Here is a 25,496-nt window from a genome sequence, read left to right as displayed (position 1 = left end):
CATTCTACAACTTTCAGTTGCCCAAAATCTTAGATAATTATTCCACCTTGTTGTTCCCTGTGTCTGGAACTCTCTCAGAAAATAGCTATTTAGGGCCACCCTCACCTTTCCCTTCAAAACTACACTTCACAACGTCTTCCATCAATTCTTTGGAAAGACCTTTACACAATCATCCCAACTGAAACAAACATATGAACGCTAATAACAGTGTGTATGTGTGTGCATGTCTATAAACACATGTGCATATCTCCCATAGCCCTCTTTCTCCCCTCACTCTGTTAAGGTTACAGTCTAAAGTACATTGTATTCTAGAAGTACCATGTAGATTGATAGTACTGTGCAACTACCATCATCCCGAGTAGTTTAAGCCACACTGGTCAAGCTTAATCTAAAAAGATGAACAGGACATTGGCTTGCCCCACTGACAAATTAGGCTCCAGAGCTTTGAATCAAACATTTTTCATTCATTCATTCATGTATTTATAAGCCCACTTTTCTCCCCAAAGGAATTCAGCAGTTCACAACAACCAGCCCCTCCCCCACATTATCAATAAATCAAACCAAACGTCTCTTGAGCTGTTGCGAATTTGTTAACTTGCTCCTCCAAGGGCACCAATTGTGAGCCACAGACCAAAAGTACCAGCTTGCACCCAAGGCCAATTGACATTTCCACTAAACACACTGTTAATTCTGGGGGAGACATTTTGGCTCCATTCCAGACATGTCCCCCAACACACCATAAGAACACACTGTGAGACAGAGTCAAATATCAATGTCTTTTGATATCCATGCATTTCATGCCTGTTTCACTACAGAAACGTGCTACCAACCAATCTCCGTATTTTTCTCACAATATCCATTGTGTGGCTTGATAAAACTGATTTCCATTTCATTATTCAAACCCCATATAAGCCTCCTAACTCCTCAAGGTTTCTTCTAGGGTGTAGCTACTGAAATAGTCTTCAGCTGACAGTTTCCTTGAAGAGTCTGAGTGCACTTTTAAGAACAAACCAGAAGTCGTCTTAGTTCTTCTGCAGGGTATTATATTCTGCACCAAGGTGGGATATCTTCTCAACTATAAGAAGGTAAACAGAGCTATACCCATTCCCAGAAGACACAGGTAAATATTAAAAGCAGGGCTTTTTTCAGCTGGAACGCGGTGGAACAGAGTTCCATAACCTCTTGAAAATGGTCACATGGCTGGTGCCCCCGCCCGATCTCCAGACAGAGGGGAGTTGAGATTGCCCTCTGCCGAGGGCAATCTAAACTCCCCTCTCTCTGGAGATCAGGGGGTGGGGCCACCAGCCATGTGATCATTTTCTCCGAGGGCAACCCACTGAGTTCCACTACCTCTTTTCCCAGAAAAAAAGCCCTGATTAAAAGAGTACGCCGAGAAAGAACTGTGGCAGGATAGACAAAACAAAGGTGTTCTTAGAAGTTATCAGAAAAGGAATATCATTTTTAAAAGCTGATGAAGGAACAAAGTATACATAACCAAAGTCTTTTCCATTAAAGATACAGAGTCCAAACATGCTTAGAAGAAATTACCTACATGAACGCCATTAGTCAATCAAGGTCCGTGCCATTCCTTCCAAATGGAAACCGTTCTCCAGAACCATGAGGAGGAGCCTCGCACAACACTTGAACATTTTAACTGGAGATGCCATGTTTTAACCTGGGACCTTCTGCATCCAAAAAATCACGCCTCCTGTTTAGTTTGCATATTCATATTGAGCCAATGACTTCCTCCAGTCACAACAGAGCCAATTCTAGTGTTTTTATAATCCTACAGCTTGATGTTGGAGTCTAGGTTTAGGTTTGGGGCTACCTTTCTTTAAAACAGCTATTATACAGCAACTCCTACTCTGTAGAAAGACGTGAAATTTTTACTTGGCTATTCTCACTCCACCAAGGGCTCATATAGTTCCAAGACTTTCTCCTTCAAACAGGCAGGGAATGGTAACTCAAGATACCTCCCTTTAACAGAAGAGACATGATTTTACTCCTGTGCCAAACACTCAATGAAGTTGTACACTAAATCTTAACTTTCATGGCACACATAACAGAGCCACATGTTCCTTAGTTCCAACAGCTCCTCTGTTCACTGCCTCTTTTTGATTTTGCTACTACAGACTAACACAGCTAACTCCTCTGGATCTATGATAAATACTAGGTCTCGTTTCTGGTCTCGTTTCTTATTTCAGGCTCTGTTGACTCAGAGTAAGAAAAGTTGGAAGGCTGTGTTATACAATGGTTAGAGTATTGTAGAAGGATCTGGGAGATCGGAACAGGAAATTATTTTAATATCACCAGGGGAACAACTTATTTTTGCAGCGATGGAGAACAGTCCATAATTTGTAAACCATGTGGATGCTTCCAGTAAGGTCACTAACTGCCATTCTGGTTTCCTCACTAGTCTCTCTTTGCAGGGCAGTTTAACAACAGTCTCTCTTTGCCTCTTTAATTTCTGGTTTATGCCTTGCTTCTTGTATTGATCTGTTTTGGTCTGCAAGTGGTAATTCACTGAAGACTTTAGTACTAAAATGGGGTTGGAAAACACATCAAGCTTCGCAATCCGCACTTCCATTTATTTGAAGTATTTACGTCTCATGCATGGACTGTTCTCCATCGCTGCAAAAATAAGTTGTTCCCCTGGTGATATTAAAGTAATTTCCTGTTCTGATATTCTAATGTAAGATCTCGCCACTTTGTTTTCACCTTGGCGATCCTAACCAAAATTTTATATCCTGATATAAAGAGGGGGGGGGGAATCTTGCCTATTGTTTCACTCTCGAAGAAAACAAATTCCAGGTTTCTGCTTCTCTCTTGAGGCCTGTATACAATGTCCGAGCTCAGCCAGAGTTCAAATGCTTGAAACTGTGAAGCCTTCACTGCTGGGGGGCACCAGCTCTACTCCAGAGCTCCACCAACTACAAAGGAATTGGGGGGTGCAGCAAACTATATTTCTAGCCCTAGACCAGTCTCTCTAGAACGTGCCCTGGTCAGAAAAACAATGATCAGCCACCACCTTTGCACTGCTTTAGCAAAGGAAGAGTACTCTCCCTCCCTCCCTCCCTCCCTCCGCTGCCTTATACTGCATCAGACCATTGGTCCCTCAAGGTCAGGACTATCTGCAGGGTCTCAGGCAGAGGTCTTGCACCTCATCTCCCACCTGATCCTTTTAAATGAAGATGCTGGAGATTGAATCTGAGGCCTTCTGCACATCAAACAGATGCCCTGCCACTTAGCCACAGCCCCTCCTCAACATATTGCAAGGTCTTTGCATCACCGTCTCTGAGTTTCACCTTGATAATGTTTCTCCTCCAATATGCAACCAATCTGGCCATATTTATTACATTTCATATCCTGCCTTTCTTCTGTCATGAACTCAAAGTGACATACACAGGGTTTCCAGTAGGTTTTCCATCCAGACATTGACCAGAGCCGTTCAGCCATGGCAAAAGTGTCATCATAATTTGCCTCTTTACCATACACTGGGTACTATACCAGTGTATGGTAAACACACTGGGTACTATACCAGTGTATGGTAAACACACTAACACATCCATGGGATGCTGGTTGGGAGCCATTTTGGTGCAGTGGATAAGAGTGTGGGATTCTAATCTGGAGAGCTGGGTTTGATTCCCCACTCCTCCACTTGAAGCCACATGGGTGACCTTGGGTCAGTCACAGCTTCTCGGAGCTCTCTCAGCCCCACCCACCTCACAGGGTGTTTGTTGTGGGTATAATAATGACACACTTTGTAAACCGCTCTGAGTGGGCATTAAGTTGCCCTGAAGAGCGGTATATAAATCAAATATTATTGTTGTAGTAGTAGTAGTAGTAGTAGTACCAGGAGAGCAGGATCATGTCACAATCAGAGTTCAGAGTTATTCTGCCATCCTTTAAATTGGACAGCCTCTAAATTCAAGCTACAAAAATCAATAGATAAATCAATGAAATAGTTCAGCTGAGACAATAATGAGAGTTGTGAGTTAACGGCACACCTTTTTTAGACTTGAGTTACTTCAATTCTCTATTACAGTATTAAACAAGGAACAAGGAACTTTTCCTCTAGCAACAGCTTATATCCAACTACATATATTATATATTCCCTGCATGAGGACAACTCATGCCTTAGGTTTTTGGAATGTGTGGTTGGGTAGACGCCAAAAAAAGGGTAGTTCTTGCATATTAACACTAAGTGGTTACACTATATGAAAATATACAAAATTTAGTCAGAAGGCAGATTAAACATGCCTTGTTAAAAAAATAAGGGCTCACAAAACAAAAGCCAGAGGTTGCTCAAGTTCCACAGGGACAGCTTCTCCCTCTTCTCTCCCATCCCATACTTGCAGCGAGCAGGCAGCAATTCAGCCGGCAAAGGTTCCCCCAAACCCTTAACATGAGAAGCTTCTGTCAACGGAATGTCAGGACATTGCTTAAGTTCCAGGAAATCTCAGCATTGTAAAGAAGCAGAAGTCATGACTTTTAGTCAGGCGAGTCACTTAAACAATGAAAAAAAAACCCCACAGAAGCTCTGAATGGGATTGCATTACGTCACAGATAACTTCTGAAAGAAAATGTATTATTCACCCTGTAAGACGTTCACTAGCATGTAGCAATTCTTGATGATACAAGCAGGCAAATTTTAAAGAGGAATTGCTTTTATGGGATGTTTAGAATAGAGAGGAAAAAAATACACTATCTGCAGCTTAAGACACAATGAATGTTTTACAGCAATTGAACAGCAGCCAAACAATCATAATTTGTGAATTAACATCGTGATTGTCATAAAAGGTGGAAAGGACACGGACAGCATGAGCTCATGCTACTGAAGTCTTTATATTGTTACGCTACCATGTTTTTATTCTTATTGTGATTGCAATCCACTCTGAACTGGCTTGTGGGGTGAGTGGACTATAAGTCAAATAAATAAATAAATGCTAATTCAACATTTTCTGGGCAAACTGGATCCAACAAGGGAGTTCCTTCCTGCTCTCACTCACCAACAATTTATTGGGTTAATGAAAACCCAGTCACTGTACCCTGGGGTAAATTCCATTATGTCCCCCTGCAGATAAGCAGCTTCTGGTGGTCCCTGGCCCCGAGGGACATTCGGCCGGCTTCAGCTAGGGCCAGGGCTTTTTCTGCCCTGGCCCCAGCCTGGTGGAACACTCTTCCAATGGAGATCCAGGCCCTGCGGGGGGCCTTTTACAATTCCGCAGGGCCTGCAAGGCGGAGATGTTCTGCCGGGCTTTTCTCTAGGGGCTAGCTTTTGGTCCCTCTTCTGACCGCCACACCCTCTTTTTGAAGCCACTTTTTGATATAACTCTTTTTGAGTTATATCATGGTGGTGCCGGGCTTCTGATGAGCTTGTAGTAGCCAGTCTGTCTGATGGCTCCTGAATTTTAAAGTGTTAATATGTTAATAGGTTTTTATTGTATTTTAACAGTATATTTGTTGGAAGCTCCCCTGAGCCCACTTGCAGAAAGGGTGGGGTATAGGTTGAATAAAATAAATAAATAAATCTCTCAGGCAGAAAGCTAGGGCTTCCCAACTCTGCTTCATGTGATGGGAACTAGAGCAATCTCAGCGACAAGAGTGAATCCCTGTTAATTTAGTCCAGCAGCCACATTCTTTAAGAGAAATAGTTCTTTTCCTAGCTAAATCAGTGTCTTAAACCAAGAACAGTAAAAATTCAAGACATTTTCTTGATCAACACCACAAAACAAGTCCAGGTTTCAGAGTCCATACACAGGCCCTTGTCACTGGTCTAGATCTCCAGCACTTCATTTCTATACTCCACCCTTAGCTTACTGGCTGAAGTCCTCCTAACGAGTCAGACCCTGGAAAGAATAATTACTGCTGACAATCTCTCCAACATTTGTTTCCTTCCCCCCAATGACTGCCCAGCTCTGTCTGCAATGAGCCAAAGTGGATCCCAAAGACTTCCAAACAGAGTACTGAGGTACGTACCGTCATTACCAGGGCTTTTTTTCTGGGAAAAGAGGTGGTAGAACTCACCGGGTTGCCCTCGAAGAAAATGGTCACATGGCTGGTGGCCCCGCCCCCTGATCTCCAGACAGAGGGGAGTTGAGATGGCCCTCCGCGCCACTCAGCGGCGCGGAGGGCCATCTCAACTCCCCTCTGTCTGGAGATCAGGGGGCGGGGCCACCAGCCATGTGACCATTTTCAAGAGGTTCCAGAACTCTGTTCCACCGCGTTCCTGCTGAAAAAAAGCCCTGATCATTACTAAATAATATCTGTGCATACCTTCTCTGCACAGTGGTATTGTTTTAGGACACTCGGGCTACAGTGTACTTCCACACACAGACCCTCGCACTTTAACCAATTCTTTGCAAGCAAGAGATCAAACTCTTGAACCTTACCATGGGTTCTTAGCCTTTCTGCATAGCACAGAAGTGTTCCACCTACTTAAATTAACCCCCCAAAACCTGGCAGCACGCCTCAGATGAGCAAGTGCGTTCTGCAACTGTTAAAAAGTTGCTGTGAGCCAAAGTCTACTATGAAATCAACCACAAGTGTAAGAAGCTGCTGGGAAAACAAGACAACTTCAAGAGCAGCACAAATGCTACTCTAGAGTTTTACAGGGATTAACTGCACCATAGGATATCATCTGTGAATACAAACATAGATGGCCAACGAGTAACAGCATGTAAATAAATAAAACCACATTATTTATTGGCCATGCTTAGAAACCACTCCCGTATCATTTATATACTTAATAGCTGAGTTGAGGGCATCGGACGATTCCCGTTTCATTATTTAGTGAATGCACAGAACTGGAGACGTGTGATACACTGACTTGGAGAATGAAACATGAAATGTTATAAACTGAGGCATATCTTTAATTAAGACTGGCTTTTTAGCTGACCAGTCTCTTTACCCAGGGTAAATTACACATGTTGTATTGTTCTTTCATGATCTCTGAGTACACCCTCAACATTTTATAACCCAAACAAAACTTGCCATACAACCAGTTAATAATAATAATATTATAATAATAACATTCAATTTATATACTGCCCTTCAGGACAACTTAACACCCACTCAGAGCAGTTTACAAAGTATGTTGTTATTATCCCCACAAAAAACACCCTGTGAGGTGGGTGGGGCTGAGAGAGCTCTGAGAGAGCTGTGACTGACGCAAGGTCTCCCAGCTGGCTTCAAGTGGAAGAGGGGGGGATCAAACCTGGCTCTCCAGATTAGAGTCCCAGGCTCTTAACCACTACACCAAACTGGCTCTCAGTTAACATGTAAATTCTCCATATCATTTGTACCAAATGAAATCTAAGTTCTGCTTTGTGTTTTTTGGGGGGAAGGGATTTGATAATCAGCTGGAATACTTGTATTTTATGCAGTTTGGGAATTACGTATCAAGGTTTGCGTGCGCTCCCGCAATTACCTGCAAGAAGCATCATTAGAAATCTCTTCACTTTAGGACACACCTTTCCATGTGTGTAAAACATTGACAAAGGTAATGCAGAAGTTAAGGCTATCCCAAGTACCAATCACTGCTGTATATGCTACAGTTTTCGTAGAACATCAGCCACCACCAATATGGCACATTTCTGGGAAACCAGCAGCAATGCTGGCACTACCATAAACACCTTACTCTAGAGCACAACCTGAATTTTCTCATGACTTTCAGTAAGTCAAGCCCTGTACACTGCAGCGCTGAATAGAACAGGGGATGTTAGGAGTTTTTACGTAAAGCTACTGAACAGTAAGGCGAAACCATATAGCTTGCCAAAACCAACCAACAAAAAAGAATATGCCCAGGGATCTAGTCATGTGTTTCTAGCACTCCAAGGCATTTCCTATTCCAACAGGACCGCATGGTACCCCACCTCTCCGTAATGCTGCATGATTATTAGTATCATGTCACTCTCTAGCTTGCTCAGATATTTTTAAAATAATACATAATAGTACTTTTGGTTAAATTAACATACACATCATTTTCTTCCTTCCTTTGACAAACTGGGATGGGAAAAATACACTCAAAGATGAAGACGAGGTTAAAGCATGCATAGGGGCGGTCCACATTGGGAACACAATTATTATTTTACTTCATTTACACCGCGCTTTTCTCTCCAGCAGGGACCCGAAGCGGGTTACATTGTTCTTCTCTCCTCCATGTTATCTTCACAACAACCCTGTAAGATAGGTTGAACTAAAGAGAGTCACCCAGCGATCTTCCATGGCGGGTGTGCGGGTGTGTGTGTGGATTCTAGCCTGTGTTTCCCAGACCCTAGCGTGACATGCTCGTCACTACACCATGCTGGCTCTGTAGAAGCAGCTGGACTGTTTTATAGTACAACATGGCTGATAATCACAGGAAGGGTGAGATGCGCTCTCTCTCTCTCATATACTGGAGCAGCTTCTGTATAGATTTAAAGGACTTGTTGCAACCCGGTTCAGGGTAGGCACGCACACACCTTTATTTCAATGGGAATAGATGCACACATACTTTATCTAATTTGTGTTTATCATTTCCTCAGAGCAACTGGGACAAAACCGCACTTCCAATGCCTTATCAGCTTAGACACAATACCTTTTGTTATATTCCTGGTGACTCATCTACAGGCCAGGTGTCTACATCTCTGGAGAAAGAGGTCACACCCTGCCATTCCTCTAGCCCTTTCCGACTGAACAGCTCAGTCAGCAAATTGAGAATTCATACTACTTAAGCAAGTAGGAATTTCATCATCATCATCATCCCTCCCCCATTTTATTAAGTTTAACTCACAATTTCCTCCCCTTAAATCCAAACAATTTAGGGTCTAAGATGCATAAAGTATGACAAAGGACAAAAAAAAAACCTGTGAGAAAACTTTGGGAGGGAGGGGGGGGGGGGAAGTCAGCCAGACTGTTTTAAACCACCAGCACATGCAACTCATTTTCTCCTTACGCAATTTTCCCCAGAGACACAGTCTGCAGTCCACATGAAGGATCAGATTTCATGAGCAGTTGTAAGGAAAATGCAGGGCCTGTGAATTTGCAAGTCAAAACTAGTGAGGGCAAGAGCCAGGTTCAGCAGCAGCTTCACACATTTTTTCCTGTGAGAAGATTTTTTTTCCCTTTTAAGCTAGAGGAAACATTTGCTAAGATGCACATATAAAAGAGAGCAAGAAGAAAGTTTTAGTTTAGCACCAGAGACCCAATTTGGCAACCGTGTCAGACCAAAAAGTGAATTGAAATATTTTATTGCAATAAAACACACCATTTTAAAAAATCATTATTATTTAGAGGGTGCTTTTTTGATGGCACGTGTCAGTCACAGTTATCTTGGGTTTGGTCGACTCCAACACAACATCTATGCTAGCTTTTGTTAATTCGATTTCCGGTTTCACAAGGACTCCATCAGAGCTTGAGGCATCCAGGAAAGCAGCATTTCGCAGCACCCGTTCCTTTGGGTATAAGTTCTTAGTCAATACCGTTTTACAGTAAATAAAGTACAAATCCCCTTTGCACAGTTGGCCATCCTAAAAATCACCACTTTGCAGAGAATTTTTTTCCACAGCCAAGCAGAGCCGAAATGAACCATTCCTTACCTTTGTTTGGCTTGTATCCCCTCTCTCAAACATCATCTTTAGCCTGCTCAAAGGAACGCTACATTTCTCTATCTTCCCTGAAGAATCTGAGTTTTCATTGGCCTCGGGCTTGCCTACTTCTTGCCGGGATTCTCTAAGACAGTTTTCCATTTTCCCACTCTCGGATGAATGGGCTTTCGCCTCCTCGCTGTCAACGCTGGGATATCTGAACTGGCCAATCACTCCGGAAGAGGAATGGAGCTGAGATGTGGGACCAATCCCTGAGGCTTTCCCAATTTCTGCTAGGGAGGCAGACCCGCCTTCAGTTCCACCAGTGGGGCTGACAGCTTTCTGCCTAACCTCAGTACAGCTGCTTCGTAGCGTTTCCTTCCGAGTCTCCGTCCCCAATACTGGATTCTCCCACTTCTTCTTCAAGACGCTGAGGGTCCCCCTTTTAAAATGAGGGGGAAGATTTTCTGCATTCTAAAAAAGTGAACAACAAGTTACTGGTGATTATTAAAGCGGTCTGAGAGAGCTGTGAAGCACTTCCTTTCCCAAAGAAAGGAAGTTAAATGCTTCAGCACAGACTTTAAGCCTTCTGCTGTTTGAGACAGCTGTGAATAGTTACAAATGTGCCACATGGAGAAAGCTTGAATCCCAGGAAAGGGGAGGGGAGGGGAGGGGAGGGAAAGAAAAAGGCACTGGAGCAGGAAATGATAGAACAGGATGGCCTTATATGGAAGAAAGGGAGCCCGTCTAATGAGAGGGTTAGAATTTCAGACAAAAATGCTTGGTTCCGCACAAAGACAAGGCAACAAAATCCACCTCCTAGCAAGCAGTGTCAAGACAGGGTGGAAAACTGTATGAGATGGAGATGGCTAAATGCTGCAGCATTTTCCATCTGTTCCACAGGACAAAGAAGGGGGACCAATTAGCAGGCTGCTTAAGAACCCGAGGATTATCTTTCAGAGAACAACTTGCCACCTTTGACATACGCCTTTGAGAGCACGGGCTGGTAGCTTTTCAAGCAAACAATCTTCTCCGTCCCTCCAACCCAAAATAAGATTTCTGTGCACCTCATCTATAAAACTTGATTGTGCACCTCGTTACCAACAATTCTTACTCTGATCAGTGGAACAATGTTAGAACTACCAGTTTGTATTTTAAACTTCAGGACAGCCACACAATTCTGGCCACAGCCTGCAGCCAGAGTCGAGCCTCTTAACAGCCAATATCCACTCTTTCTCCCCTCAACAAGCCAGTCTCTGTTCAAGAAATTAAAATATAGTACCTGCCAACGCTGCATCTCTGTAGCCCACTCCTTATGTATCCTACCAAGCACGAGACTAACTGCAAAGTGGAACACGTCTGTAAGGCTTTAGAGTATTAAACAGGATTAGCAGCTATATTGGGATTTAAGTCTCTCACCCTATTACTCTTCTGGTCACATTTTGAGTACTGCTTTGCAAACGAGTAAGAATCTCAACTATTCATCAGAAATATATACCTATCAGTTGTTTGTCTGGTTTTGAGCTGGGCTTAAAACTTGCAGAGAAAAATGTCACAGAGAAACTTGCAGAGAAAAAATAGGACCACATACACAAGCATTTGTAACTAGAGGAGCCTCAGACACCAAGTGCCCTGCTGCATACAGGGAGGCCTGACATGCCCTATGCTCCAGAAGTCACACCCTGTGCTTCAACTCCCCAACAGCGCAATGCCTCAGTGTCCAGCTGGTAACCCTTTCCCATTGCCTCTGCTGAAAGAAATTACCTGTCCCGCCCAATTTATACTCACACTTACCATCTGAATTTCAATACTTGAAAGAATGACCAAACTGCAGACTCCTCATGCATAAACTGGACACTTTTGCTAACATCTTATGTGCCAGACTTATAATGCCATATTCACTATTTATGCACCCAGTGATTCAGAGAAGCATAAAGGAACCAAGTTTGATAGCAATCGAAAACGCAAGACAGATTCTGTCCCAAACTTGTCTGAACAAAGAAGAGAAAAAATGCCGTCTTTCACAAAGGGTAACTAAGGCTAGTAATCAAATATCCTTGTGGTTATGCTGAAATGTTATCTTAAGCAAGCATGACCGAAGCAGAAGCATCGATAAGACAAAGCTGCAAGAGGACAGCGCCCCACCTCTGATATACTAAGACAACAGTCAAATCCGTACCATGGCATCAATAATACATTTAAAAGTAGGGTTGCTTAAATCTAGTATTCTGCCCCTGAAGCCCCTTCTGCCTCTGATACACCAGGGGTTTTATGAACCAGTGTAACAGGGGAAAGTGCCTACTACCGGGACGGTACCCTTTCCTAGACCTCATTTATTCATGTTTCCCATATTTACTACTATTTACTCCATGACAATAATTGGCAAGACCAATCGCTGCATCACTGGAGCCAGAAATTCCTATCATCTATCTATACAGAAAAAAAGGAAGAGCAAGATGTACTAGGTCAGACTCAAAGTGGAGTGAATAGTCAGGGGAGGAGAGAAGAGATGAAACCAGCACCCCTCCAACTTAAGGGCAGGTGTTCTAGCTATACTCGACAAAAAAGAAGGCACTCCAAACACTGATTAAACATTGTCATTTGAAAATGTATCACGTTAAACAATTCAGGACCAAACCACCCCCCTCCCACACACACACACTCTCTAAAGGTAGTGATGTATTGTTTTTCTTTCTTTGTAAGTTGCCTTGAACAGGGTCTCTGGAGAGGCAGGGTATGAATTTGGAAAATAAATAAAGACAAAGGGTGGGGGGAATTGTCCTACCACTTCAGTGGAGCGACTCATTCCAAATCCACTCAACCAAAGTCTAGCCAAAATTAGGGATTTGTTTGTGCCAACTGCAGTGTTGGAATTAGAATGGTTCCCTGTCTGTGAGACAAGGAGGAAATTGGTTTCTTATTCCACAGAGGTAAAAAAGCAGTATGAGTAAGGAACTCAACTTTGAATGCCTCTGGTCCACAAACATCGCTCGGACTGGCCGGGACGGTTCCCAAAGGGACACTCGAGCATACAGTCCAACCCCAAGTTTCTTTTCTTGGCTTAAGGTACATGTTCCTGTTTGTTGTCCTGAGGACATCTGAGGGGGGTACACGTCCCTGAGCAAAGTCTTGGATGGCCCCAAATCACATGCAGCTACTACTAGTAGACTGTCCCCCTCAAAAGTTCCCTAGCGTTGTGACTAGCTCAAAGCTTACTTTTTATACCAATGGCTCAGAAGTATGGGATTTCCAATGGTCTGCAGAAAACTTGTTCAGCCAGGTAGGGGTCCTTGAGCAGCCTATATGGCCCAGAATACCCCAAGCTTGTCAGAGCTTGGAAGCTAAGCAAGGTCAGCTATGGTTAGTACTTGGAAAGGAGACCACCAAAGAAGCTCTTTTATGCAGGGGAAGGCAATGGCAAACTTCTTCTGCTCATCCCTTGCTTTAAAAACCCCATGAAAGGTTGACATGAGTAGGCTGTGACTTGACAGCACACCATCATCATCATCAATTCTTTATCATCATCATCATCATGATTATCATTATTATTATCATTATTATCATTATGGATCCTTTGGTAGGAAAATTGGTATACTCTAATTCTTACCTGAGACTATAATGCAAAATATTGAGGCAAAGGATCAAGGATTACAACTGCCTGGCATGGAAAAATATCTTGGGCTGGACAAGATGCCAAGGCTCTTTGCAAGGAAGTGTCTTTGTGCAAGAAGGCACTGCATGATTTGGTGTGGCCCAAAGATTCTTTTGGGAAGCAGAAGTGTACAAACTTCAGTTCTGTATATAGGCTATTTCAGAACCATGGAGCTGAGTAAAGGAACCAATTACAGCCCCATTTCCCAAAGCATGCTTTAAGACATGCATTTGAAGAAAAAAGAAGAAAGATACCTTAAAGTGAACAAGACGAGTGACTCATGAAAGCTCATACCCTACCACAAATTTTGTGAGCCTTATGGTGCTACTGGACCCTTGCTCTCTTTTAAAGTGAACAGTGCAGGTAGCAAATAAGAATTGTCAACAGCATCTGTTTAACTTTCAAAGCTTAAGAATGAATGAAGGAGAGGTCCAGCATCTGAACAGCTGTCTTTACTTTAGAGCATAGAGAGCGATTCATGTTTTGAGGTTAGGGCAGAGGATTTGGGAGCCAGGGGCACTTTAGTTTCTGAGAAGCTGATACAGTGAGTCAGCGCATGACCTCAGAAAAGTCACTTGACTTTCTTGTGCTTTAGTCAACTCCTGAAGGGACCAGAAAGTGGGTCAGAGCAAGACCTGAACAAGAAGACAAACAACAGCATGCAAGGCAAGTTTCCCAGCCAACACCAGAGGAAGAGTCAGACAACCAGACAGAAAACAAACTGTTCTGTTGTCCTGAAGAGCAGCCACTGCGGGAGACACGGAAACGAAGAACTTTATGCATTTTTCAGACTTCTAGTCTTAAAATACTTACACTTTTTTTCCTCTCTGCAGTTGCTTCCTCAGCTGCCTTTTGATACCTTTGGGAAGAGAGAAAAAAACAATTTATGAATCCCATATTTTTCAGATTGAGGCACACAGAAAGCTGGCAAATCTTTCTGGAAAACGGATAATCTGACCAACCAACAAGGCTGTTAGAGAGATGGGGTGGGAGGAAAGCAGAAGTAACAAGCCACTTAGAAAGTTATTTACAATCAATTAAGCAAGAGAGCAACTAGTTTAGAGGAGAAAACGAAGCCCCTTGTGACATTAGACTGAATTGTTAAGATACCTTCTACTCACATAGATAGAGGCCGTTTCCACACTGCTTACTGGCCACGGAACATCGCACCAAGCTCCCGGAACGACAGCATCTTCCTGGCGTGATTTTGTGTGAGAACTGCAGTTCTCGTGCGAAATCGCACCAGGAAGATGCTGTTGTCCTGGGAGCTTGGTGCGATGTTCTGTGGCCGGTAAGCAGTGTGGAAACGGCCAGTTTTAGGTGGGTAGCCATGTTAGCCTGCAGCAGAACACCAGGGTTTGAGTAGAGTGGCACCCTTAGAGACCAACAAGATTTCCAGGATATGAGCTCTTGAAAGCTAGAACATCTGAGAGTCAGAGTATCTGAAGGAGGGAGCTCAGACTCTTGGAAGCTCGTACCCTGAAAATCTTGTTGGTCCTCAAGGTGCAACTGGACTCAAATCCTGCTGTTCTTTTCGCTCTTCACAGCAATGAACAGGCGTAGCTGCCACACCCAGACAAGAGACTGAACAAGTTTCTCTCAAACTTACTGCACTTGGGCCCTCCAAAATTTATTCCACTACCTGGGACCAATGCCTCAGATGACCACTGCATGCCACTGTCACATGCATGCTATCTGATGCTGTACGTAAGTTTTGTAGACCAAGGCACCAATACAGCACTAGCATTAGAAAAGTAATAGAGCAAAAAATGTTAGACCCACCCCCCTCCTAAAATCACAAAAAGGGAAACAGAACAAAGTGAAAACTCTTCCTTTCATACCAAATCAAATTAGAAAGTTGGGCCACAGGGGACATAGTCACTTCAAATTCAACGGGGTACTGTATGGGTTCGCTCTGAGGAGGCATTCAAGCTACTCAGGCCTTGACGGGTGCAAAATGGAAGGTCCCATCTGCCTCAGGATCTCGTCCTTCCTGAAACAGCTTGTCTTCCCTACCAAGTGACCCGAATACACCTAATTAGAACTATCCTAGCCAGAAGAACACTGTAACAAGAGTATGACGCTACTGTTCTCTCATCTTTTCCCCTATTCTATGCTCTAACAAACCCAGTTTAAATTTTACATGGCGCACATAAAGAAGATATATGAATCTGCCTTATGGTTCATCAGACCATCATTCCATCTAGCTCAATGTTGGCTACTGACCAGCTGCAGTTCTTTCAGGGAGTTAAGGAGACAAAAGTCCACACTGACTGGAGATTCCATGGATTTAACATGAACTTCTCTACACGCAAAGCATGTGCTCTGGTGCTAAGCCATCCCCACCCACACATCACCACTCTAATCAGTCAATTAAATTCCTTTACACTAACCGGATTCTTCCAGACTCTGAATGGCAGCAGTAAATACAGAAGACACTTTGCAACTGGAATCAATCAGCGGGAAATTTATAATTCAGCTGCCTGATAATCAGAATTAAGCTTATTGCAGGACATGAATTTGGACATCACCAGGGCTTTTTTTCAGCTGGAATGCGGTGGAACGGAATTCCGGAACCTCTTGAAAATGGTCACATGGCTGGTGGCCCCACCCCCTGATCTCCAGACACAGGGGAGTTTAGATTGCCATCTCAACTCCCCTCTGTCTGGAGATCAGGGGGCTGGGCCACCAGCCATGTGACCATTTTCTCCAAGGGCAACCCACTGAGTCCCACCACCTCTTTTCTCGGAAAAAAGGCCCTGGACATCACTAAAAAGGGGGAGGGGAAAATACCATTGCTGCAACAACAAGCTTGAACTGAAAGGAATATAAACTTCTCTCGTTCCGTTACATCCCTTTTATGTTCCTTAAATCCTATACATCCCAGTTTCTCAGCCTCCATTTCCCAACTTCAAGATGTTGATATTAAAGTGATATTGCCCATTCTGATGGGCAAACTGGAAGACTGTGGAGTAGACTATAGGACAGTTCGGTGGATAGGGAACTGGTTGGAGGACCGCACTCAAAGAGTGGTGGTCAATGGCATTTCATCAGATTGGAGGGAGGTGTCCAGTGGGGTGCCTCAGGGCTCGGTTTTGGGCCTGGTACTTTTCAATAATTTTATCAATGATCTAGATGAAGGAGTGGAAGGGCTGCTCATTACATTTGATGATGATACCAAATTGGGAGCGGTAGCAAACACCCAAGAAGATAGAATTAAAATTCAACAAGACCTGAATACTCTGGAGAAGTGGGCAGCTGTGAATAGGATGCAATTCAACAAAGACAAGTGCACAGTATTACATCTGGGCTACAAAAATGGGAAGCACAAATACTGGATGGGGGATACACTTCTGGGCAGTAGTATATGTGAAAGGGATCTTGGGGTAAGAGTGAACTGTAAACTGAATATGAGCAGTCAGTGTGATGCGGTGGCAAAAAAGGCTAATTCAATCTTGGGTTGTATCAAAGGGGCCATAGCATTGAAATCGCAGGAGGTCATAGCCCCTCTCTATACTGCCTTGGTCGGGCCATACCTGGAGTACTGTGTGCAGTTCTGGAGGCCTCACTTCAAAAAGGATGTGGACAAAATCGAGAGGGTGCAGAGGAGAGCGACAAGAATGATCAGGGGTCTGGAGACTGAGCCCTACGAGGAAAGGCTGAGGGCCTTGGGAATGTTTAGTTTGGAGAAGAGGAGGTTGAGGGGGGACACGATTGCTCTCTTTAAATATCTGAAAGGCTGTCATTTGGAGGAAGGCAAGGAGCTGTTCCAGTTGGCAGCAGAGGGTAGGACCCGAAGGAATGGGCTAAAACTACATGCACAAAGGTACCGGCTGGATATTAGGAAAACTTTTTCACGGTCAGAGTAGTTCAAAAGTGGAATCAGCTGCCTAGAAAGGTGGTGAGCTCCCCTTCACTAGCAGTTTTCAAGAACAGGCTGGATGAATACTTGTCAGAGATGCTTTAGGCTGATCCTGCACTGGGCAGGGGGTTGGACTAGATGGTCTGTATGGCCCCTTCCAACTCTATGATTCTATGATTCTATGTTCTGAATTATAAGGCTAGAAATGACCAAAATGTCACTGAAGCTAGTTCCCTACCTCATAACATTGTTTTTAAGGATAACGGTGGTGACAGTGGTACAAAACAGCTAGGCTACACTATGGAAAAGCAGTCATACTCCCATTGTTACATCATTTTATCAGATGTTACAAACTTCTGCTATCCTTACCCTATTCTATTGTTTATTAAATATTGTATTGACTTATACTATGTAACCCGCCTTGAGTTTCAGTGTGAAAGGCTGATTATAAATAATGTAAATAAACATCAAATACTTAATTCTAGAAGTGAATACTGTAATGACTCTTTGACAAGGTCCTCTCTATTCCTAATAACCACCACATTTGTATCCCAGATTCCAGAGCAACAGCTGTGTTACTCTGAGACAACCAAAACAAAGGGCCTTGTGATACTTTAAGGAATAACACATTGACATAGAAACCACATCATCAACTGCTTGAAGGTGACTGATTACACACACCCCTCTCCAAAGCTTTAAAGTAACAGCAGAACAGTATGGGGAGGGAAGAACTATTACAAAGAAAGGCCAGTAATTCCAGTATCCCATGACATAAGTACAGAGCACAGATCCAGACAAGATCTAGTCTAAAGAGTAAATGATCCACTTTGAGCTGGTCAGGACCACTTCCAACTCTTGATGCATTAGCAAAGTTGTGTGAATCTGACTGTATGTACTGCAAGAAGAGACAATTACTTGTTTTTGATAGCTGCGGCTGCTTTCACACACACACAGGATAACGCACTTTCAGTGCACCTTAGTGATTGTTTGCAAGTGGACTTTCCTGTGTGAAACAGGAAAATCTACTTGCAAATAATCTCTAAAGTGCATTGAAAGAGCATTATCCTACATGTGTGAAAGCAGCCATAAATCTCCTTTTTCCTCCAATGAACTCAGTGTGGTAGACATCAATATCCCCCTTTTTATCTCAAGAATCCTGTGAGGTAGTTGAAAGAGAGTGAGCCTAGAACAAGGATTCAAACCCAGGTCTCTCCAACCCAACGTGAGCCACTAATTTTAGTACTGTGTGTTAATATTATGAATATATAACCTGCCTTTTCTCCATCATGGAACCCAGGGTGGCATATACAGGACTCCCAAGAGGCTTCCCAGCCAGACACTAACCACTAGGCACGGGCATGCTTAGCTTTAGGATGGCTGATGCATTAACTTGGGACCCAGCACTGGTAGTCTACATACAACATTGTTCTGTTTGAATGAATATGAAGTTCATCATAATTATCATCTGAAGTCACACCTTGATCAACAACACACAATGGCAACAAAAGTCACCAACCAACCAGTTGGCACCTCCCATCTCTTATTTAGCATCCTGCCTATTGCGAGGAGGCCAGGGAGCCTGGTATGGAGTCGCCTCACGTGGATGTAGCAAAGGATGTTATGCCAGCCACATACTCTCTCTCAGCTTAAGAGTGCCCAAATAAATCCCATAGCTGAGGAAAGATTTGAACTATTTGCCAACGCCGGTCTCGGCACTGCACACCCCATCCTCAGAGCAGCGGGAGGCGGCCTGAGTAGGTGCTGGCCACCCTTCCCCTGCCTGCAGCAGCTATGGGACCCAGGGAGAAGGTAGCAGGCACGGCCCAGGGGCAGCCTAGCTGGCAGCAGGCCTCCAACAGCTTGAACCTGGAGGCAGCAAGACCCAGGGAGGCAGGCAAGCCACAGATGGGGCCTGGGCAGGCCTGACCAGGGAGTGGGCGGACAAACTGGCATTCAGGGAGCTGGGAGGGGAGGAGCCAGGAGGGCTAAAGGGCCATGTGGCCCTTCCAGTTGATAGGCTGAGAGGAGAGCCACTCGGGGAGGCCAGGGCGGAACTGAAAGGAGCCCCAGGGGCAGGACGAGGAAACCCCTGTAAAAGCAAGTTCCTGTGGGAGCCAAGGAGCCTGGTGAAGGAGCCGGGCAGCTGAAGTGTGCTGTCAGTCTCAGGGCAGGAATGGAACAAGGTGCTGCAGTCCCTTTCTCTACCCATCTAAGATTCCAGGACACCCGCCTGTAGCAGCCAGCAAAACAACAGACCGCTGGACCGAGTTGCCCTGATCCTCAAATGAACCCCCCCCCCACACACACACACGAACAGAGCTCAGCACTCTACCTTCCCCTCTGCAGAACCGGCTAAGTTCAGGGCTAGAAAGCCAACCATGCCAAGACTTCTGTTCAATGGCAACATAAAGGGGTGGGACTGCTCTGCAACAAGACAGGAGCCTGTGGGAAGCTGGAATCCGGGCCACACCCAGAACGTGAAGGAGGATGGCCTTCATACCATGCCTGCCATGTTCACAGCACTTTATCGAGTACAAGGAAACAAGCCCCTGCCTTGAAGACCTTACACTGTAAAACTGAACATAAGAAAAGGAAGGGGTAGGGACAGACGAAGGAAGAAAATGCATTCATTCCAGCTGCACGTGCCATGGCGTTGGGTCAAATTATGTTACGCATGAGTAACGAGTCCGGGTTTCCTCATACTGATGTTGACTGAAGATGATCAGGCCTCAGGTGAGAAGGAACTCATTTGCAGAGTACGTGGGGCTCTGGTTTGGATCAAGACTGTGGTGAGAGAAGGGATCATAAGCCTTACCCTACTGTACTGTCTCTCCATCACAAAATGACCAAGGGGTGTTTTTTGCCTCACGTGGGAGGCTATACATGTTGTCCATCAGTACCCACACCACGCCCCAATGGGGCACACAACACTCCTTAGGCCATTTCAGGTTAGGGAGATGGCATGGCGAGGCTACAGCTCCCTCCCCCTTCCCCTGCACCAAGGTCCCAGACTGCATCGGGGGCCTGCATACTTCAGACACGAATTCCCTTGACATCAGTCTCGGCCAGATTGGGAGAATCCAGACTTTGCACTATAAATTGTAACAGGTAGTTTGACTCGTAGATTCGGTTGGGGGGGGGGGGACTGTACCAAAGCAAAAGGAAAGGAGTCACAGGGTGCAATGCGTAGTTTAGGCTTGCTGTGCCAATTCTTTTAATACTAGTAGTTTCCCCTCAGGCAGTCAGTAACAATGAACTGATGAGAGAAGACAATTATCAGAGTATTGTGAAAGAGGAGTTAAGCAATGTAGCTACTGGAGAGCAACATATAACAGAAAGATTCTGTAACACTCTTAAAATCCACATGGTAAAGACTTATTGCCCGATGACTTGGGCCAGGCACACACTCTGAGTCTACTACCTCACATGGTTGTTATGAAGACAAAATGAAGAGGAGAATTACAGTAAGCCACCTTGGGTCCCCGATGGGGAGAATGGCAGGGTATAAATAAAGTGAATAAAACAAATTATGCTAGCACTGCAGCTAGGGTTGCCCTTCTCCAGGTGGAGAATGGAGTTCCCCCAGAATTACAACTCATCTCCAGACTACAGAGATCAGTTCCCCTGGAGGAAATTGCAGGTTCAAAAGGTAAAACTATATGGAATCACAGTCCCACTGAGTTCCCTTCCCAGGTCCCATCCCCAAATCTCATTTGCTAAACAGACACCTTAACACATTCACAATCCCAAAATAAATTTTAGTAAAAATAATCTAGACTTTTACAGTACTATAAAAACCCAGATCAAGAACAGTTGTACAAAGTATGCATTCTGTTCCCCATAGCCTTTGAATCAAGTATACTATAAACATAAACTCATACACTCATCTTCTGTTCCAAATATGGAAAAGCAATTGTTTCATGTTGTTTCCCCAAGAACTCAGTGTGGAGAAAAAAGCTGACTAGGGCTCTTCCAGCCACCTTTTAAGAAGTGCTTCCTAAAATTAGGCCAATAGATTACTAGTCAGATTTTCTGGCACTTTTTAAACCAAAAATACACATAATCAGCACTTTATTGGTAGGGGGGGATGTTATCCGTACCTCTCCCAATTGCATACTGAAGTACTGTGTGGCGGGTTTTATTTTCCAAACAGCACCATTTGCAAGAGCACCTCCACACCGGGCCTTTGAATTGGCCATGTCTCTGAAGCCATAAATTGTTTAAAATATTTAAGAGAAGCGGCCTCTCTTACCCCACATTGCTTGTTTCCATATAGGGCAGTTCCAATTTCGGTCAGCTGAGAAGGAACTGCCATATTGGTACCAGCTAAGACTGCCGAAAGCCTCGGTTACAAACAGCCAATTCCCTTCAGTTCTATTCTTCCCCTCAAGTTTATCTCTCTCATGGGAATCCAGTAAAAGCATTTCCTGAAAGAACACTTAAAAGGTAGACTTTTGGCAAGCTACAGCTCCTTCTTTCCTTGGTTACCATTAAGTTTGTTTTCCTAGTTCAACAAAAACATGGCAAAGTTCCCCAAGTTCTTTGCCCCCTCCTGTGAAAAGTAACACAGCAAAGCTCTTATTTAAAGTGCAACTCTCAGGTTGTGGTGCATCACTGCAGAGGAGGTACACGTATTCAGCCATTTATTAGCACACAATCTGCATTACACTTGTTTGGTACCCAAATTGTAGTGTTGGGTAGTCTATTTTAATGGCTTTCACTCTCTGGGGCCTCTGCCTCAAACAGAATGTTGTCCTTGCCAATCCAGTTTGTGTGCACCCATGCCAAGACTTCTACTATCCTGGGCAGAATCCTACCCCTGCGTGTGTGGAAGGTGTGGTTTCCCTGCCTTCCTCTCCATCGCTGTGGCTCTTACCGACCCCAGGAGGGATCAGTCTTGCAATTGCAGAAACCACATGGAAGGGGCCCATGTTGAAATAGCTCCTCCTTCCTGTTGCTGCCATGGGGAGGGGGTACCATTTCACCCCCTAGTCCCTCTTCCCTCCAACCTGCCATCTCTCACAGCTGTTTCTATGCACGGGTCCTGAGACCCAGGGAGTTCTCTTTCCAGAGGTCAGAGGGAACTGCAGTGATGGAAGGGGATGAGGAAAAATCCCAGGCGCCTTCCACCCCCAGAGAGAAGAGCACCGTCCTCTTAGATAGCTACGCTCAGGAGAGCCTCAAAGTCTCCTTCAGCCTCCTTAACTCCAAGTGAACTGCTGCTAGGAAGCTTCCACACTGACCTTTTCTTGAGTCAGGAAGTGAGCGGCTGGCAGGCATCGATTAAGGCTGGGCCTTCTAAACCAGAACAACATTTCAACACTGAGGGAAGAAATTGCCCCCCTCCCCCGCCCGGCTCGGAAAACTATTTTCTGTTTCCAGTGGACTAGATGGGACTGTCACAAACTCTCAGTATGGCCTACCTCACAAGGCTGCTGTTGTGAGGAAATGAAGGAGGCGATAATGATGTTCTAAGCCACTCTGAGAGCCTCGCTACAAGTGTCATCTTACACGCGAACGGCACTTGATCATTTTCGCAAGTCTTTCTGGGAATTGAAGTCCCTCTCCCCCACCCCTTTTCTTTCTGTTCCTTCCCCTCTCTGTTAGAATGGCTGCCTGAAGAGACGGAGAAAGCCTGCTTTTGCAAATCGCTCCTCCAGTCACAAGCCTGCTCTCAATGATCTTTGGGGGTGGGCAGCTGCGACTTTCTCAGCTTTCTCCAGAGCATCTCCCCCCCCCAGCAAGATGATTAGCAAAGTTGCAGCTGCCCGCCCCCAAAGATCACTGAAAGGACACTAGGACTTCACCAACATGTCGGCTTTCTCCAGAGCATCCCCCACCCCCCAGCAAGACGATTTGCAAAAGCTGCTATCGTAGGCTTTCTCCGTCTCTTCAGGCAGGCATTCTAACAGAGAGGGGAAGGAACAGAAAGAAAAGGGGTGGGGGAGAGGGACTTCAATTCCCAGAAAGACTTGCGAAAATGATCAAGTGCCGTTCGCGTGTAAGATGTCACTTGTAGCGAGGCTCTGAGTCTCAATTTCGGGGAAAAGCAGAATATATAGATAAATAAATGCCTCACAACAAAATGTGGGTTAGGCTTAGGCTTCATGGACAATGGACTCCTTAATGAGAGCATTATTGCTTAATGTGTACTATTTGACATGAGGAGGTTACTTAAGCTTTAAAAACAGAGTAACTGGGTATTGTTGGAAAATGGCAAGCGGTTAGTAGCTTCCTTGATAACAGTAGTAAGAACACACACACATTGTTCTTCGGAGAGGACATAGTGCTTACCTTGAGAACCTCTCTGCAAGTGCCGATGACTTGTTGACAAGAGACAACTCTTTGGCAGTGATCCTCAGAGAATGTGAAGCCCACTGCCTCCTGCTAAAAGGGGATGGCTCCATCCTGAAATGCAGCAGAATCTGGGCAGAAGGGAGGGAAGAGAACACAATTCTTTACATAGGACATTGACCTTAGAACAGCAGCCTTCAAAAACTGCCTTATTTACTCTCCAGCTGTAGAAAACAATTTATATTACGTTCCCAGCTACAGACTGAGAAAACTGCAGAGGGCAGAACGGTGAACCTCCTCGCTGTGCTGTGAATATGCTCTAAATAAGGACTCTCCTTCAGTCATTACCTTGAAAAGAGAAAGTTTCTTGGCACTCTGGACATAAGACTTCCCAGTGTCACATACAATTTTGCCCTGTTGTTTTTTTTGCCAATACTTTATTGTTTTATTAATAAGAATAAAGGCCTGATAAAAAGGGCAAAAAAAAATTGCCCTCAGTTTGACTCTATGCACAGCAAAGACCAAATGGGGTAACACCTAATGTAGAACATCTTTACCAAGAAATGGACAAGGCATGCGCACACCCCTTTCCCTACTATTCTTCTTTCCTACAACCAGGGCTCATTTCGAGGGGGAACGCGCAGGAACGCAGTTCCGGCAGTTCCCCAAAGAGGTCACGTCAGGTGGCCCCGGCCACCTGACTCTCGGCCATTTTGGGCCCGTTTCAGCCTGGATTGGGGCCGAAACAGCCAGGATAGGTGATGTCAGGGGGTGTGGCATATGCAAATCAGTTATGATAATAACACACTTCTGGTGATGTCAAGGGGTGTGGCATATGCTCATGAGTTATGTTAATGCGTTATGCTGAGTCCCTCCAGCTCTTTTTCTACAAAATGACACTTGCCTACAACCACCATCCCATCCTACCACTAAAACTTAAGGCTTCTTCTGCAGTCGACTGACTGACTCCTGGTCTGAATGACTTTTCCTGCACAACCTTCTCAAACGTGACCTGAAGAATATACAAGAGAAATAAACCTTTTACAGCCTAAGCAATTGTTACTCCCCTGCAGGCAAACTATAGTCTTAAATCAGTGCAAAGTTCACTACTTGTGAAGCACATCGTAAACATTATATTATAATGAGCAAGGCCTCTGCAAAAACTGTGGGGGGGTGGGACTCCAGGCAGCTGTGCTGTGCTTCTGGCCCCCCTCCCTCACAGACAGCCTTCCCCACTTTGCCACCAGCCTTCCAGACACTGTTCCCCTTTGCACCCCCACTGAAAGGAGCAGGGGGGCTGGGGAGTCAGGGGGGCAAATGAGATGGGTGTTTGGTGAGGGAACGTGGGAAAGGTCCTTGGGGCAGAGGGGGTTAAAAGGAGGAGGGTGGAAAAAACGGGGAACCACCTTGCCACCCGCCTTTTCTATTAATCTTTCAGCTCCTCAACTTTCTCTGTTAATCTCCCCCCCCCACCACCACAGTACATTTCTCTGTTAATCTTTCCATGTCCTGCCCAACCACTTGTTCTTGAGGTTCTGCCCTCCTGACTTACTTATGGTGCTGAGTGTGCAGGTGAGATGTGACGCTGGCTCCTGGCACCTATAGCAGCTTGACCTGCAGCGACTTCTTACCTAGTCATTGGAAGCACCCATGCCTCTTCCTCCCATGCCCTCTCCCACCCATCTCCTCAGAGCTAACCTGCTGGCTGCTGCCACTGCTCGAACCTACAACACCAGTCTACAGGTATGTATAATTGTTTAAAGATTGCTGCGAGGCCCCGATGTACATCAGGTACATGGATTAGGGCTTACAGCAATTTTTTAAACAGCTAAAATTTCCTGTATGGCCCAGGAAAATTGCTGGGGGGGGGGGGGATTCCAGAGAACCTCCTCTTTCCCCCCCCTCCCCACCATTCACCACCTCAGCTGCTGAACACAACACAGGGAAGTGCATTTTCTGTGCATGTGCAAAAAACACTTATGTTTGGGTGGAGGGGGTGTTAGACCCCCAAATGTATTTTTTTAACCTTAAGAGATTTTTCTGTAGCACTTGGGGTCCCCCAAGGTTGCAGAAGCATCTGTTTTCTATCCTAGCGGCCCCAATCCACGGATTTAAGTATCCA

The 25,496-nt window shown here is 44.8% G+C and overlaps 1 protein-coding gene across 3 annotated transcripts in view; it reads right to left on the bottom strand.

Moving 5' to 3' along the window:
• LIMA1 (LIM domain and actin binding 1) overlaps nt 1–25,496 on the bottom strand; it is a 64,218-nt gene that overhangs the window by 24,583 nt on the left and 14,139 nt on the right. For all 3 annotated transcript variants that reach the window (XM_054979001.1, XM_054979004.1, XM_054979002.1), the window contains exons 2-4: nt 23,375–23,505; nt 14,032–14,077; nt 9,579–10,040 (exon numbers count right to left, since the gene is read on the bottom strand). In XM_054979001.1, the coding sequence (XP_054834976.1) occupies nt 9,579–10,040; nt 14,032–14,077; nt 23,375–23,487 (621 nt within the window). In that variant the 5' untranslated portion in view covers nt 23,488–23,505. The remainder of the gene's footprint in view (nt 1–9,578; nt 10,041–14,031; nt 14,078–23,374; nt 23,506–25,496) is intronic.

Source organism: Eublepharis macularius, chromosome 4, assembly GCF_028583425.1.
Source record: "Eublepharis macularius isolate TG4126 chromosome 4, MPM_Emac_v1.0, whole genome shotgun sequence".
In the NCBI taxonomy this organism is placed as follows: domain Eukaryota; kingdom Metazoa; phylum Chordata; class Lepidosauria; order Squamata; family Eublepharidae; genus Eublepharis; species Eublepharis macularius.
This window is presented reverse-complemented; position numbering and strand designations above follow the sequence as displayed.